This window comes from Bos grunniens, chromosome 6 (genome assembly GCF_055505025.1).
Source record: "Bos grunniens cultivar Pamir isolate PY7600 chromosome 6, Bosgru_T2T1.0, whole genome shotgun sequence".
In the NCBI taxonomy this organism is placed as follows: Eukaryota; Metazoa; Chordata; class Mammalia; order Artiodactyla; family Bovidae; genus Bos; species Bos grunniens.
In genome coordinates, this window is record NC_141170.1 from 28,416,022 (window position 1) to 28,434,024 (window position 18,003).

General features: G+C 38.2%; 1 protein-coding gene and 1 long non-coding RNA gene across 3 annotated transcripts in view; one reads left to right on the forward strand and one right to left on the reverse strand.

Moving 5' to 3' along the window:
- The window catches only part of LOC147370470 (uncharacterized), a 61,893-nt gene that overhangs the window by 38,670 nt on the left and 5,220 nt on the right, over positions 1–18,003 (forward strand). The gene's annotated exons all lie outside the window — the stretch shown is intronic.
- Positions 9,662–17,977, reverse strand: EPGN (epithelial mitogen). Of its 2 annotated transcripts, XM_086405409.1 has the most exons (5): positions 17,842–17,977; positions 17,215–17,304; positions 14,547–14,667; positions 13,474–13,626; positions 9,662–11,716 (listed from the first exon to the last, which is right to left on the reverse strand). In XM_086405409.1, the coding sequence occupies exons 1-5, from the start codon at positions 17,882–17,884 to the stop codon at positions 11,662–11,664; spliced, it is 462 nt and encodes a 153-aa protein (XP_086261535.1). In that variant the 5' UTR covers positions 17,885–17,977; the 3' UTR covers positions 9,662–11,661. The 2 variants fall into 2 exon arrangements, with proteins under 2 accessions (XP_086261535.1, XP_086261536.1); XM_086405410.1 differs by lacking the exon at positions 17,215–17,304 and having other exon boundaries at positions 9,895–11,716; positions 17,842–17,971.

Here is an 18,003-nt window from a genome sequence, read left to right on the forward strand (position 1 = left end):
AGCTGGGGGCTTGTCATATGCAGTTTTTATTATGTTTAGGTTTGTACCCTCCAAACCCACTTTGTTGAGAATTTTTATCACATATATAGATGTTGACTTTCATCAGATGCTTTTTCTGCATCTGAAAATGATCATTTAAATAAAATGTGCTTTAGCTTTCACTTTTGTTAAAGTGCTGTTTTACAATAATTAATATGCAGGTATTGCATCATCCTTGCATCCCTGGAATAAATTCTACTTGATCATGGTGTATGATCCTTTTTATATATTGCTAAATTTAGTTTGCTAATATTCTGTTGAGAATTTTTTAATCTATGTTCATCAGGGCTATTGGCCTGTAATTTTCTTTTTCTTTTTATAGTGTCATTGTCTGATTTTCTTATTGGGATAATGCTGGTCTCATAGATTAATTTGGAAACACTTCCTCTAGTGTTTTGGAATAGTTGTAGAGGGATAGGTATTAACTCTTCTTTAAATACATGTTGGAATGTTCCTGTGAATCCATATGGTCCTAGATTTTTGTTTGTTGAGAGATTTTGGTTACTGATTAGAAATTGGTCTGTTCATATTTTCTCTTTCTTCCTTAATCTTTGAAAATTGTTTGTTTCTAGGAATCTAATTATTTCTTCTAGGGTGTCCAGTTTGTAGTTGTATAATTGTTTGTAGTAGTCTCTTGTGACTGTTTGTATTTCTGTAGTATATGATGTGGAGAAGGCGATGGCACCCCACTCCAGTACTCTTGCCTGGAAAATCCCATGGACGGAGGAGCCTGGTAGGCTGCAGTCCATGGGGTCGCTAAGAGTCGGACACGACTGAGTGACTTTGCTTTTACTTTTCACTCATGCATTGGAGAAGGATATGGCAACCCACTCCAGTGTTCTTGCCTGGAGAATCCCAGGGATGGGGGAGCCTGGTGGGCTGCCGTCTATGGGGTCGCACAGAGTCGGACACAACTGAAGCGACTTAGCAGCAGCAGCAGCAGCAGTATATGATGTAACTTCTCTTTCATTTTTCATTTATTTGTTTAGGATCTTTATTTTCTGGATTAATCTGGCTAAAAGTTTATCAATTTTGTTTACTTTTCAAAAAATAGTCCTTAATTACAATGATCTTTTCTATTGTTTTTTTGGTCTCTATTTCTGTTATTTTTCACTTTAATCTTTATTATCTCATTCCTTTTGCTAACTTTAGGCTTTGCTTTTTCTTTTCTGTCTTCTTCCTTTAGATGTAAAGTTACATTGCTTGCTTGAGATTTTTCCTGTTTCTTGAGTTAACCTGTATTACTATGCTATTGCCTCATAATTGACTTTGCTGCACTGATAGAGTGCCTGATGAACTATTGAATGAGGTTCGTGACATTGTACAGGAGACAGGGATCAAGACCATTCCAATAGAAAAGAAATGCAAAAAAGCAAAATGGCTGTCTGGGGAGGCCTTACAGATAGCTGTGAAAAGAAGAGAAGCGAAAAGCAAAGGAGAAAAGGAAAGATATAAACATCTGAATGCAGAGTTCCAAAGAATAGCAAGAAGAGATAAGAAAGCCTTCTTCAGCGATCAATGCAAAGAAATAGAGGAAAACAACAGAATGGGAAAGACTAGGGATCTCTTCAAGAAAATCAGAGATACCAAGGGAACATTTCATGCAAAGATGAGCTCGATAAAGGACAGAAATGGTATGGACCTAACAGAAGCAGAAGATATTAAGAAGAAATGGCAAGAATACACAGAAGAACTGTACAAAAAAGATCTTCATGACCCAGATAATCATGATGGTGTGATCACTGACCTAGAGCCAGACATCCTGGAATGTGAAGTCAAGTGGGCCTTAGAAAGCATCACTACAAACAAAGCTAGTGGAGGTGATAGAATTCCAGTTGAGCTATTTCACATCCTGAAAGATGATGCTGTGAAAGTGCTGCACTCAATATGCCAGCAAATTTGGAAAACTCAGCAGTGGCCACAGGACTGGAAAAGGTCAGTTTTCATTCCAATCCCAAAGAAAGGCCATGCCAAAGAATGCTCAAACTATTGCACAATTGCACTCATCTCACACTCTAGTAAAGTAATGCTCAACATTCTCCAAGCCAGGCTTCAGTAATATGTGAACCGTGAACATCCTGATGTTCAAGCTGGTTTTAGAAAAGGCAGAGGAACCAGAGATCAAATTGCCAATATTGGCTGGATCATAGAAAAAGCAAGAGAGTTCCAGAAAAACATCTATTTCTGCTTTCTTGACTATGCCAAAGCCTTTGACTGTGTGGATCACAATAAACTGTGGAAAATTCTGAAAAAGATGGGAATACCAGACCACCTGACCTGCCTCTTGAGAAACCTGTATGCAGATCAGGCAGCAACAGTTAGAACTGGACATGGAACAACAGACTGGTTCCAAATTGGAAAATGAGTTCGTCAAATTGTCACCCCGTTTATTTAACTTATATGCAGAGTACATAATGAGAAACGCTGGACTGGAAGAAACACAAACTGGAATCAAGATTGCCGGGAGAAATATCCATAACCTCAGATATGCAGATGACACCACCCTTATGGCAGAAAGTGAAGAGGAACTAAAGAGCCTCTTGATGAAAGTGAAAGTGAAGAGTGAAAAAGTTGGCTTAAAGCTCAACATTCAGAAAATGAAGATCATGGCATCCGGTCCCACCACTTCATGGGAAATAGATGGGGAAACAGTGGAAACAGTGTCAGACTTTATTTTTCTGGGCTCCAAAATCACTACAGATGGTGACTGCAGCCATGAAATTAAAAGACGCTTACTCCTTGGAAGGAAAGTTATGACCAACCTAGATAGCATATTCAAAAGCAGAGACATTACTTTGCCAACAAAGGTTCGTCTAGTCAAGGCTATGGTTTTTCCTGTGGTCATGTATGGATGTGAGAGTTGGACTGTGAAGAAGGCTGAGAGCCGAAGAATTGATGCTTTTGAACTGTGGTGTTGGAGAAGACTCTTTTTTTTTTTTTTAATTTTATTTTATTTTTAAACTTTAGTCCCTTGGACTGCAAGGAGATCCAACCAGTCCATTCTGAAGCAGATCAGCCCTTGGATTTCTATGGAAGGAATGATGCTGAAGCTGAAACTCCAGTACTTTGGCCACCTCATGCGAAGTGTTGACTCATTGGAAAAGACTCTGATGCTGGGAGGGATTGGGGGCAGGAGGAGAAGGGGACGACAGAGGATGAGATGGCTGGATGGCATCATTGACTCGATGGACGTGAGTCTGAGTGAACTCTGGGAATTGGTGATGGACAGGGAGGCCTAGTGTGCTGTGATTCATGGGGTCGCAAAGAGTCGGACACGACTGAGCGACTGATCTGATCTGATAGATTCTGGAAAGTTGTGTTTCCATTTTAATTTGTATCAGGGTATTTTTTAAATTTCTTATTTGCTTTCTTTATTGACTCATTGGTTTTTTAGTAGCATGTAGTTTAATATCCATGTGTCTGTGTTTTTCTAGTTTCTTTTTGTAATTGGTTTCTCGTTTCATACTGTTTTGATTAGAAAAAAGCTTGACATGATATTACTCTTGAATTTATTTAGATTTGTGTTGTGGACTAATATGTGATCTATCCTGGAGAATGTTCTATGTACACTTGAAAAAATGTCTTCTGCAGTTTGAGGATGCAATGTTTTGTATATATTGGTGGATCTATCCATTGATTTTAAGTGGGGTGTTAAAGTCCCTACTATCACTGTATTACTGTTGATTTTCCCTTTATATCTGTTAATATTGGCTTTATGTATTTAGATACCTCTATGTTGGATGCATACTTATTTACAAATGCTGTATCTTCTTAAATTGATCCTTTTATGATTATGTAATGCCCTTATTTGTCTTTTGTTGCAGTTTTTTTGACTTTATTTTATCACATATAAGAGTGTTACTCTCAGCTTTGTTTTAATTTGCATGGAATATCTTTTTCCATCCCTTTACTTACAGTCTGTGTGTGTTTATAGATCTGGAGTGAGTCTCTTACAGGGAGCATAATATAGATAGGTCTTGTCTTTTTATACATTCAGCTACTTTAAGTTTTTTGATTGGAGAATTTAGTACATTTACATTCAAAGTGATCATTAATAGGTATGCTCTTATTGCCATGGTGTTAATTGCTTTTGGATGTTGTATAGTTTTTCCCTGTTCTTTTCTTCTTCTCTTTGTCTCTTCCCTTGTGGTTTGATGATTTTCTTTAGTGTTTCTTTTTTTTAATGTCACACAGTTTTCAAGTATTATACCCCTAGCTTTAGTTTTCCCATATGACCCGTGGTTTTTATTGCTTAATTCTGCAATGTGATAACTTTTTTAGGAAGGCATATACAGAAGTTTCAAATGTTTAATAATTATAAGTAAAATTTACTGAATGGGTACTATGTTCTAAATATTTTACCTAGTTAGCTATCTAAGTTAACTTAATCCTAAAATGACCTTATGGGTTAGGTATAATTATTATTATCCCCATTTACAATGGATGCAATTGAGATTTAGAGGGGTTAAATAATTTACTCTCTATCACAGAACTAGTAAACAGCAGGGACTCAGAACCCAGCCCTATGAGATTTCTGATCACAACTGGAACTTAGCCAAAAACAAAAACCATTATAATACAAGGCAGAATGTAAGCACTATTTGAGAGGTTAAACAAAATAATAATCAAGGAACTCAAAGGAAGGGAAAGATGATATTTGCAAATAATGTAATTCTTCAAAGAGATGGCAGGATTTGAAAAAAAATTTTTTGCGTGAAATCTTGACCAACAGAGATGAAGGAGGGTAATACATGTGGAGGGAATAGCTGACAACCTAACATACAGATAGAAATTGTGAGATCTCTTCAGAGAGCAAAGGGCAACTGGTGGCTGCAGCTGATGGTCTGAGTTGGGAGCCCCAGGGAAGATAGGTAAGAAAGAGACCACCAGAGCCTCCCTGTGGAGGGCCTCACTCTATTAGGAGGGGAGCCTTTGTTAAACATGGCACACAATGGGGAGTCAGTTTAGTTTTTGATCAGGAAGTTAACATAAATAGGGCTGAACAATGAGAAAACAAATCTGACAAAGATTGTAGCAGAGAGTGACTGAGGGTGTGGGCAGGGCAGGGGATCTGAGTCATTGGAGGCCACCCCTGACAGCTTCCAGGTTCTTTCACGGCTTGAGTGTTTTGCAGTACAACAAGGCCCTCTACAGGTTACCCAGATGACTAGATTCAGAGGAATTTAGATGAGGCAGGATCTTAAAATTAATCCAGTCAAACCATCCTGGCACACTTTAAGATCCATCAGTTCAGTTCAGTCGCTCAGTCATGTCTGATTCTTTGTGACCCTCTGAATCGCAGCACACCAGGCCTCCCTGTCCATCACCAACTCCCAGAGTTCACTCAGACTCATGTCCATCGAGTCAGTGATGCCATCCAGCCATCTCATCCTCTGTCGTCCCCTTCTCCTCCTGCCCCCAATCCCTCCCAGCATCAGAGTCTTTTCCAATGAGTCAACTCTTCGCATGAGATGGCCAAAGTACTGGAGTTTCAGCTTTAGCATCATTCCCTCCAAAGAAATCCCAGGGCTGATCTTCTTCAGAATGGACTGGTTGGATCTCCTTGCAGTCCAAGGGGCTCTCAAGAGTCTTCTCCAACACCACAGTTCAAAAGCATCAACTCTTCAGTGTTCAGCTTTCTTCACAGTCCAACTCTCACATCCATACATGACCACAGGAAAAACCATAGCCTTGACCAGACGGACCTTTGTTGGCAAAGTAATGTCTCTGCTTTTGAATATGCTATCTAGGTTGGTCATAACTTTCCTTCCAAGGAGTAAGCGTCTTTTAATTTCATGGCTGCAATCACCATCTGCAGTGATTTTGGAGCCCCAAAAAATAAAGTCTGACACTGTTTCCACTGTTTCCCCATCTATTTGCCATGAAGTGATGGGACCAGATGCCATGATCTTCATTTTCTGAATGTTGAGCTTTAAGCCAACTTTTTCACTCTCCTCTTTCACTTTCATCAAGAGGCTCTTTAGTTCCTCTTCACTTTCTGCCATAAGGGTGGTGTCATCTGCATACTGAGGTTATGGATATTTCTCCAGGCAATCTTGATTCCAGCTTGTGATTCTTCCAGTCCAGCGTTGCTTATTATGTACTCTGCATAGAAGTTAAATAAGCAGGGTGACAATATACAGCCTTGACGTACTCCTTTTCCTATTTGGAACCAGTCTGTTTTTTCATGTCTAGTTCTAACTGTTGCTTCCTGATCTGCATACAGGTTTCTCAAGAGGCAGGTCAGGTGGTCTGGTATTCCCATCTCTTTCAGAATTTTCCACAGTTTATTGTGATCCACACAGTCTTAAGATCCATAGGAACCCTGAATGAGAAGACAAAAACTGGCTGGGTGTCCAGGGCACACTCCTGATCAAAGCTATGTTAAGAATATAGGGTCAGAACTGTGTATCTCCTATTATATATCCTGTATCTATGAGATCTCCTTTAACTCCTATTATATATACTGTGTCTCCTTTTTTTCTAGAAGCTAGATTTCTATAGTAAAACATCTTGATTTCTAAATGTGGGCTGGATTTAAAACAGATGCCTTGAAAGACAAAGGAAATATACCTGTGGACGGGATCTGCCTTATAGGCTGCACATTTTCAACATACAACTTTCAACCAGGAAGGGAATGTGGAGGTCATCTCTAAACAATATCTTTTTCACTTAACAGACAAAGATAGCCAGTCCAAATGGCCCAGCAAAGTTAGAGAATCACACAGCCAGACTAGATCACAGGTCCTTTAACAATCCATTTATTGCAGATTTTTTTTTTTAATGTTGCTTCCAATTTTTGACCCAAGCTGGACCACTACCATTGACTGTTTTTCTCTGAAGAATATATGGCACTAGGGTAGGATTGGGGGTGTTGTGGTGGGAAGGAGGTTGTTGAGATTTTCCCAGAGATGTGAAAACCACTCGCTCCTCATCTCATTACCAAACTGAACCACGATGCCCCTGTTAGGATGTAAGTGCCAAAGAACCCTTGTCCACAGGCTGGGATCAAGTGTTCTCAAGTGACCAACTCATTCCCTACATCCTGTGGATAAACCAGGGTTCATTTATAGTCTAAAGTCTCTTCTCAGACTGTACATTCAGTAGGCACTTGAAGCTTGTTCTGGCCCCACCCTAAGGATGCTATTCATATTTTAATAATCTGCAGATGACACCAGGAAATTTTTGTGGTCGATTCATGACAAGGTCGTTATTTTATATATTTTAAAGAAAATAACTTTTCATTTACTTGCAAATCTCTTGGGTATATATTCAAACTCATAAGGAAAAAAAGAAAGAAAATCAACCCCCAACACTAATGTTTTTCATAAAATGTTGGGAACAATTTTCATATAGGTTTAAATAAGGGACTTTGGCATTAGATCTATCTAGATCTATCTAGGCTCTGCCACTGAAAGGCTATGTGACCTTGAAAAGAATGATTTGCCTTCTATAAGCCTTAATTGCACATAGGTGTGGGTTAATTAAAATAAAGCTAATAATGCTTTTCAAACATTTTAAATGCTCATAGATGGTAGCTATATTACACTATTACTTCAGTTTCCTTTGAGAAGAGACTCAATATTGAATCAATAGTTTTGTATAGTTAAAAAAAATCTAGATATGCCATGTTTTTCCAGAAAGATGTGAAGCCTAACTAACATTCTGTTAAAGAAAACTGCTAGTTTGATACCTGCTAGACTGTGGTATTAACAGAATTTTAATCTAAGTTACTTATGCTCCAATATTATCTGAGACATAAAAATTACAAAGAAAGCCCATGAAGTATAGGCATAAGACCTGATTAAACAATTCAGTTATTCTTGTTACTGTATAATCATATTCTTCATCTTTATGAGATACTTCTCTGGAAGCTGTGGGTATTGGCCACAATCTGTAAAAGCCCTCATGTTTTGTTTTGGCGGAGGAGTAAAATGTAGTGATGGATCACATTTTTTCACATGGTTATTCTCAAGAAGTCTATACTTTGAATTCTCAAGAAATAGCTACTTAGGCCTTGTACTCTGAGTTGTACATTCATTGAACATTTAACAGAAATTTGGAGCTGAATCTGGAAGATATGCTTCTGAATGTGCTACTGAATAGGGCTGTGCCAAAAGTTTGGACAGAAATGTGGACTCACCCAGATTAGCAGTCCCAAACTCACAAATTAAATTTCAACACTTCCAGTTCATCTTGGCAAATGCTAGTATCCTGATGTCAGACAGTAATGATGTAAGCCAGAAAGAGTGGTGTTTTGCAATAGAGAGATTCTGGTAACCCTTCCCATGAGTGTGGGTTGTAGGATATCAATATTTATATCATATCACAGCGTGTGTTACAGTTTGCAAGGCAGAGAAATTAGATGGTTTACTCATGGTCTTCTGTGGAGAAGTGTCCTTCTGTTCAACATCAAAAGCTTAAATTGCTCATGTTTCATTGTTATTTCCTTAAGACATTCTTTTTTCAATTGCATATAATAAATGGACATTTTCTTGATGTCAGCAAAATGGGACATTTAAAAATTAAAGGGTTGTATTGTGCCAGGAAACACTAAAAGACAAACTGTATTATCATTTCATCTACTTCCAATATAATTATAGGAAAAAAATAACTCGGGGAAAGCAGTTATAATTCCTTTTTTGTAAATTTACTCTCTCAAGCATGACTGAAATTATAGTGTTTGCTCCTACTGCCGTTGTGCTCCCAAGGGCTAATTAATGAAGCGCTCATGAATACTGATGACTTAGGAATGTGTTCTCAAGAACTGAAGGGCAGACACAGGAAGGAGACAAAATGGGAAATGAAAGAAACTGATGAACTCCGTTGACTGGTTTGATTTAGTCAAAGATGCCAGAAATACGTTCTCATTTCTTTCTTAAATGACCCACCACACCTAATAGCTGAAATGTAGTTCTGATACCAGATCTTCACCGGTAGGCTTCTGTTCAGGGAGGGTCTTATTTCATATAGGAAAAAACAGAAAATGAAAGATTTGCAGAACATCTTATACATGTTCCTACTGAAGACCTGCTTACAAATGTAAATTTTGCCATAAGAATACCAGGGATTTCTTCCTGGAAAATGAACTCTAGGAGTTATATGAGCACAAGATTCCTTTGTATGACAGATCATAAACAGATGGCTTCTCAGGAGCCACACTCTAAATTTCCATATTTTCTCACTGGGTGGATTTTATGATGTTAATGCATACCCATCCAGAGGTGAAAAAAAATGAACCTCTGTTGGTTTTCTGCTTTGATCTACTTTTTGGTTTGGCATTTGGGGAATTTTATTCAGTTAAGTATACATTTTAGAAATACTTATAGACAGCAAATATTTGTAACTCTTTAGTTTATCACCTTTCCAGAGACTTTAGTCTTACTTCCTCTTTCTTTTCATCAGGAGGCAGTCCTTAATTAAGCTTTATTGTTTCTTCCTGGACTCTCCCCAGCTTTTTAACAGCTATTTGAAATGCTCAGGAAGAGGAGTCATTGGGAGGAACCTTTACCTCCCTACTCCTTGGGATGATGTAACCTTTGCATACTTTGTGAGATCATGCAGAAAGTGCTGATGTGCAATTCATCTGCATTAAATTCCTTCAGAAGGAAAAACAAACTGAGCAAGTGAAATGCCTTCTACTCAAAGGAAAACAGAAGGTAGTTTTATTTAGAAGTGAATGAAAAGTCACAACCTGATGTAAGAGAAGCCATTGCTAGTAGGCTTCCATTCTAAGAAAGTTCACCTTTGACTCCTTTTTTAACCCATGCTATGATCAAAATACTTTGCTTATCTATTCCACAATAGAAAAAAATTAAAAAAGTCCATAGTCTTAGATTGAATCTAAAAGAAACGTGGTAGATACTATTCTTTAATTTCATGTTTCACTTCCTTTAAGAACAAATTCTTAAATTATTATTTTAACAACCAAACACTACAATATACACCGAAGATAATATCCAGTGGTGTGTTTCAGAGTGAGGGGTGAGACTGGGGACAGACATGGAGCTGAGAATAATCACACTTGCAACACAGATGTGTAAATTTTTCTCCCTTCTCTCAATATCAAATTTTAGTGCTAGAAAGGCTTTGTGGAAAATGACATGAAAGTCCAAAGAAATTAAGGGGGCTAGGATTATTTGAATTAGGTGGAAGAATAATGATTAAACAGGTAGGACCATAATTCTCAAAATGTTATTTCTACCAATGTTCCATTTTCTCCACATATAAATCTTCTATCAGGTATTCAGGAATGGTAAAGAAAGTTTCCACATGCTCTTGGTTGATGAAAATGTCTGGTTCTTCAGTTTCTATTTCAGAGTCAATTGTAGAACTGTATTCATTAGTAGAATTTTAGAATGTCAGTCCAAATAGTCACCAGGTAATTCCACTAACAATAGGAGAAAGTGATGAACATAAGCATTTGAGGACTAGTGAGTCAAGCACAAAATTTTATAATCCATGCAGAAACAAAAATGTTTTGCCTATTCAAGACTCAATATCCAGATAAGTTTTCAGTCATCAGAAACTCTTTAGCTTATTCCATATTTCAAAGTTTTGCCACAAGCTTGGGATGATTTATGTTTGCCTTGGACGTTCCATTTTCTTTTCTCTAGCTTAGACTTCAGTCACATGTTTGGGTCACCGGAAGTGCCATAACACTAATCTCATCTGAGTAGTTGACATCACATTCTTTTAGACACCATGAAAGCAGCATGTTTCAAATTTGGTCCATAGAGCTGTGGTCCAAAATCCTGGTAACAAGCATAGTGAAGAACCCAAGCATGGCCTTGCTTAGGCTGACTGTGTTGTAGGAAAGCGGACCCCTTCCAGGGCCCGAAACTGGGCTCTTGTCTAACACTCAGAAATGAAGTGTCCGAGGAGACACATGTGCTGACAAAGCAAGAGATTTTATTGGGAAAGGGTGCCCAGGTGGAGAGCAGGAGGGTAAGGGAACCCAGGAGAACTGCTCTGTCACATGGCTTGCAGTTTGGGTTTTATGGTGATGGGATTAGTTTCCGGGTTGTCTTTAGCCAATCATTCTGACTCAGAGTCCTTCCTGGTGGTGCAAGCCTTGTTCAGCCAAGATGGATGCCAGAGAGGATTCTGGGAGGTGGACGGACAGCTGGTGTTTCCTTTTGACCTTTCCCGAACTCTTCTGGTTGGTGGAGGCTTATTAGTTCCCTGTTCCTTACCAAGACCTTCTGTCGTAAAACAGCTCATGCAAATGGTTACTGTGGTGCCTGGCCAGGGTGGGAGGTTTCAATCAGTGTGCTTCCCCTAACAACTGCATAGTTGATAATTATTGTCATGAGAATTCACATCTGACATAGTCAGAAGCATACAACTCAGTATCCCATAGGGAGAACAAAAACCACACAGAAGCAGCAAACCCAGAGTACGGCTGTGAACTTGACTTCTGTCACTGTAGCTTGTTCCCTTGGCTCCCATGGTGCTTTAACGATGACAGAGTCTAAGCACCAACGTTGAAATTTATTCTCTCATTTCACCACGATCCCAACTTTCTAGTCAGCCTGGAAAGTTTTGTTGTTTCTCTTGAAGATTTCAGTTTGGGGCCCACTGATTTACACCAATGCCTCATGAAAATTTCTTACAAAGGCTTCACAGTGGTCTTCCTCCGGAACAGATATTGTAAGGTGATTTCAATTTTAGATACCTAAAACAGAGCATTGGTTTCCATATGAATTTGACTGCTGTTTGTATAGCTTATTGAGAATTATATAAATGCTCTGGTATAACAGTTGCTCTTGGTGTCCCACCTATACCCTCTTTGCCATCCCCATCCCTCAGCAGCTGTGGGTATTAATAAGGCCCATGTGCTTTGTGCTGTGCTACATTGCTCAGTCATGTCTGACTCTCTGTGACCCTATGAACTGTAGCCCACCAGGCTCCTCTGTCCATGGGGATTCTCCAGGCAAGAATACTAGAGTGGGTTGCCATGTCCTCCTCCAGGAGATATTCCCAAGCCAGGGATTGAACCCAGGTCTCCTGAATTGCAGGCAGATTCTTTACTGACTGAGCCACCAGGGAAGCCCAAGAATTCTGGAGTGGGTAGCCTATCCCTTCTCCAGGGGATCTTCCTGACCCAGGAATTGAACCAGGGTCTTCTGCATTGCAGACAGATTCTTTCCCAGCTGAGCTTCCAGGGAAGCCCATAATAAGGCTCACAGCACCATCCTTCTCTAGAGGACTGTCCTCAGCCAAGAGAGGATTTTGCCTGAAGATTTCTGGGAGATTCCAAGGCCCTGTCCCTTACCCCACCAGGAGCATTCTGACATCCACACCTGATGACTCAGTACTAAAACCAAGCTCCCTCACCTCCTTAGGTTGGGTCAGAGATGCCATTCATGTTCTAGGTCTCCCTGTGGAATCAGGCTGAGGATAGGTTTCAGCTAAAGCTACATCTTTGCTTCCTTTCCACTCTGCTCTAGCTTTCCTACTTTGTTACAAGTTTCAGCTTTGAGTAGTCCCTTGACCAATCACTCACTCAAGAATCTCTTTCATAGTTCTTCTTCTAGGGAACTTGACCTCAGGCAGTTGTCTTATTTACACTAAAAGGTCTTTCTTCCTTTTCTTTGTTTTTCCTTTCTTGATCTCTTATGCAGCTGATTTAACAGATTTTGTATTAATCGATCCACAATTGATATAACAAATTTTACTCTCTCTAAGGTGCAGTTATTAAGAAAATATTTTTTTATGTTGTATAATAACTTTTGGTCATTTTAAAAATGACAACTTAGTTAACAGAGTACAGCAAAAGAAGTGTATTTTTACTTTTCTTTAATGTATGTCACGTATTTTTTGACTTTTCCTTATATGTGGATTTTAGGTAAAATTACCAGTGTGGAAAGACCAGAAATAATAATTAATAATTAATACATGAGTAATTTATACTTAGTGGATCAAATTTGTCTTCTTTAGCTTTTAGCAGTAGGCAGTATCTCCTGCATGTACCCTCAGTTGATGTCTGGGAAGAAAATGGCCCAAGTTTGTTACACACTTTCATTAATTTCATACTTATATTTGATGTGTCCATTTGACAGATATTTACTGAGCACGTACGGTGTCCCAAACACGGTGTTCAGCACTCCATATAGTTTTGCACAGGACACAGTTAATCTTCACCCTTGTGGACTGACTGTCCTACTCATTTACAACTTGATGTAGACAGACAGAGATGAGGATGAAGGGAAATTGTAAATTGGAGCTATCCTATTGCAACTGCAGGTAAATCTACCTCTTGTCTGGGCTTATGAGAAGAGGCACCAAAACAAATATGCAGGAACTTGCCAGATTTACAGCCATATTTTCACTAGACAATTATATATGTCAATGCTTGGTACCTTGTAGGGGCTCAGTAAATGTTTGTCAAATGAATGAGTACCTAGTGACTTCATAATTTTTTTTTCTTACCTCTTTCTTATGTAGCAGTAAAAAATAACAAGAAAACCACTTAATAGTAATCCAACGCCAATCCCAATTGCGATGTATTTTTCATAAGAATCCGCAGCATATGAAGTTAAGGTCAAATGCTCACACCTTTCTCCAGTATAACCAGTAAAACACCTTTAAAAAAAAGAAAAAATGTATAATGTTAAAACTCATGATGATGGAAACACCTATGACTAATTTCAAAAAATGAAAACAATTAAATAAAAATGATTTAAATTAAAGAGGCACATACCAAATGAAAGTTGATCTATTAAAGAAGAAGAAGCCATGCATTTGATTAAAACCCCGTATTAATGCAGCTTCCCTCATTGGTAGAAGAGAAAGGTAGGACACCTCCATGAGTTGATGAAGAAAACTGTTAACCTACTCTTTCATAAGAGGATGCTGAGCAAATCAATGGTCATAAACAGTGTCTCAGTTGATCTAGAAGTTTATATTCCTGAAATATTTTTGCCATAGTTTCATTTCACCCTATAATCAACTCATAAAAATCTTAGAAACGTCTTTGCATGTTATTGACTGGTCTCTCAGATGGTAACGAATCTGCCTGCAGTGTAGGAGACCCAGGTTCAATCCTGGTCAGGAAGATTCCCTGGAGAAGGAAATGGCAACTCACTCCAGTATTCTTGCCCAGAGACTCTCATGGACAGAGGAGCCTGGTGGGCTATACTCTATGGGGTTGCAAAAAGCTGGACACGACTGAGCAACTAACATTTTCACTTTTCAAAAGTTGTTTTGAATTCAGTAGTTTTGAGGTGTGGCATGAGCTTCTGCATTTCTAACAAGCTCCCAGGTTACACGGATGCTGCTAATCTAGGAACCATACTTTTAAGCAGTGAGAATTAGGTAGGTTAGAAAAAGACTCCTTAGATATTCAAATACAAAGAGAATTGGTGAATCATGTTCAGAGCATGTACCTTTTTTACTGGGTAAGATAGAGGTGTATATAAAGGTACCATGTGAAACACCATGTTGGAGGAGGCATACATTCTCCTTCTCCCATCTCTAGGACTTGGGAAGTTCTTTGCAATTACCTGCAGATGGCTTTCTCCAACTCATGGTGGAATGCACAGACACCATTGATGCAGTAACTGTGGTGGTCTTCCAGGCAAGGATGTGAGAACTTCAAGGCTATGGGTCCTTCTGTGTAGTCAGCTAGAAAAAGGAGATACTATATTAACAGATGAAGTGGGTCACGCTTTCATAGTAGATTCGTAACACATATACAAAAAGGCCTTTCATTTTAAGAATATTCTTTGAGTGCTCTGCCACTTGAACTATTGATTCATTCCTTTGGCAGGTTATATATACAAAAGTTAGGTTAATATCATCTAGACATATTAATAAATTAGGTGGTGGAGGTGGACTGATTATCATTCTGTTCTTTAGAAATTTCATTATAAGATATAGATACAAGTCTGCCAAAAGGTGGCAGCATTGATACTAGTCAGTATGGTGTCTTAAACAAGGCTTCCCAAATGTATCCTGGATGCTAATAAATATAGAAACTTTCATATACCTGAGAAGTAAGCACTTAGGGAGATGTGGATATGTGCTTGTGAGATAATGAATTTGATTTCTCTTCACTCCCCAGAGGAGTGAGATGAGAATCTGCCCTTGCTCATCTGTGGACCTTAAGTAGCTAATGGAAAGGAAATTGTTTTCCATAACTGATTTCAGAAGAGGTATTGTTATGACCCGTATATGAAGCCAGAAATAATTTATGGCTCAGGCTTAACACAGCTAAGACAATACCTTTGGATGTTAATTAGAAATTTTACTCAAGAGGCATTATGAGACTGTAGGAAAAGCCATGGAGTTGGAATTAGAAAACCTGGGTTTTGATTTCTAGCTCTTAGATTCTTCAGATGACCACACTTGGTCAAACTTTTGTGGTCAAGTGTCCAAAAGCCTTTTTATGGGAAACTTCCCTTTGGGAAGCTGTACTGCAGCAAAATACATATATTTCAGAATGGTTATCTTTCATTCCTTGATGTATTAAAGACATATACCTATGCTGTTCTTGAGGTTTATGCAGTGGGAATGACATTTGGGTAAAACAGCATAATTTTAGTGTAGTTTAATATTTGATTCTTAAATTCTTCTCAAGCAGAATTAGTGGCATTTTATTTTTGTCATTGTTGTGAATAAACATCATATGTCCTCAACGCATAGCTTCATTTTGGTTGAGATCGCACATTACCTTAAAATTCATATTCATTTTGTTAAATGTAGCATAGTAAATCTAATTTCTCACCTTGATCATTAAGGCAGTGAGAACTTCCCATTATAAACTGTACTAGGTTCTTCCTACTTCAAGATTAACTCAGTTCAATTAACCAAGCCTGAATCAGGATTTACTAGAAAATGTGAGAACTGAAAGAAGACATTTTTAAAAAGAGAGTAGACTAGAGACTCATCTTCCCCCTAAGGACAAGAATATTAATTATAACTTCACAAAAATTTTCCTGAGGTACTAGATTCAGATTTTTTAGATTAAACAATAAGCAGGAAACGAGAATTCCCCAATCAAGAACACAAAGGAAAACTACTGAAGTGATACATTCAATCCCTTTTCTTTCCAATATTATTGCCTGTAACTTGGCGACTACTGATTTGCAGTTCACTATTAGGGAAGAAAAACGGTGGTGATGGGCAAACTGTCCGACACTGAGAGGGAACTGTACTTCTTTAATTTCAACAGTATTATCTTCCAACAAGGATGCTTTCTCTTTGTTTAAAGGCTTGGAGACATGAAGAATTTGGCTAAAAGTTATTCTAAAAGCCGCATATTTTGTTTTTCAAATTAATACATGCTCCAAAATTCAAATGGGTAAAATATTTTAAGGAAGTTTTTAAAATATAAAATTATTGGTGAAATAAAGAATACTTAAATATTACTATCTTTCATGTTCACAAACAAAGTATTTGACTTCATCTTCTTTTATTTGCTGGGCTCTGAGAGCAAGACATGGTGTTTCTTTTGTTGTAAATCACAAAGCCCACCTTCCCATCAGGGAGTGATATTTGATTTGCCTGAGAATCACAGCCACCTGATACACAGGTCTTGGCAGATAACAAGCTTCCTAAATTCACCTCTAAGAGTTCAAAGAGTTTGGAAACATGCTGACGCTCAGCAATGGCCAGAAACTATTTTAATAACAATAATAAAATATGTCATCACCATCAACAACAAAAATTGGGTACAAGTGGTTGGGAAATACAGCGTACACTAAAATAACAAAAAACCCCAAAGACAAACAAGGAAAAAGACGTTTCCGAAGATTAGAGAAAGTGGATTAAGGCTTCATCTGCTTGCCAGAAATTTTGGCTGCAAAAGCTCATAATCACAGATCAAAATATTGTTACTCATCGAGAATGTAAAAATGGGGACAAATTGCCTTTAGACATGCCTGGTTTGTTGGGAACTCAGCAGGAATCAGGCAGAAAGTGTGGCAGGTTTCACATCCAAGACTGTAACTGAAGACAACTTTCTCTCATCTGCTCCACTTCCTCCTTTTAAAAAGATGATTCTTTGCGACATATTTACCTGCCACTTCCATTTCACAATGTCCCCATAAAAGATTGTCTAATAATAAGATATATGTTTAAAAATTTCCAATGTTGCTTTTATCACAATCTAAATTTCGCTAAAACATTAAAAAAAAGTCACTTGAAATACAAAAGTGTGAAGAAAAATACCTTCTGTTTTGTTAACTGTCCAGTTACTCTGCTGGGTTGTGAATGGGGGGCTTATAGTGCTGGCTGCCTCTCCAGTCAGTGCTGTCATTGCTGTGTGAAGGAGGGGAAAGGCATCTTTAGCAGGCTAGCCTCCTTCAACGTACAAGCAACAGATCAAAAGTTATTCTGTCTATTCCCACATCTGTTCTATTTTTAATTCATCTACATTTGAGATCCATAACCTACTAAGGGCAGTTTTCTGACAGTTTCTCATGTATATCAATTCCATTCACTACATTACAGCTAGAGAAAATAGAAACCCACTAATTGTTAAGAGAACATGAATACATTTATAAACTCACTCAATCAAAAGGATACTCTCATATCATAGTTAAAATGTCTCAACTGCTCTTCAGTTGTATAGAACAAACAATATAGAGATCTCAGAAAAAAGGTATCAAAATATATTAAGAGAGGAATGTGTCAAAAGATTACATAAGAAACTAAATGAATCCACGGATTCCTTGCTTGGATCTTTGTCATAAAGAACAATTGCTAAAAGCCAACTTCTCACTCACACAGAGAAAGCAAATCCTGTTCACATTTTACAATGACACAACATTAACACAATAAAAAGAAATGACCTACCATTGATCAAGAGATAGACTGATATTGGAACCCCGAAATCCATTTCCTGCACTTGTTAATAGTATCTTGCTCTTATCCTTCTAGACCGATGGGTGGAAGGTTTTTATTGAGCTCTCTCAGAGGCTTTCTTGCATTTATATTTCATGAAGCGTCATCTGGCAG

What these genes read in the sequence shown, in the direction of transcription:
- EPGN (XM_086405409.1), bottom strand. Translation starts at nt 17,884, where the DNA reads ATGGATTTCGGGGTTCCAATATCAGTCTATCTCTTGATCAATG. An exon ending in AGTCTATCTCTTGATCAATG is followed by an intron (nt 17,305 to 17,841) that starts GTAGGTCATTTC and finishes TCCTTCACACAG; the next exon opens with CAATGACAGCACTGACTGGA. An exon ending in TTGGAGAAAGCCATCTGCAG is followed by an intron (nt 13,627 to 14,546) that starts GTAATTGCAAAG and finishes TTTTTTTTAAAG; the next exon opens with GTGTTTTACTGGTTATACTG.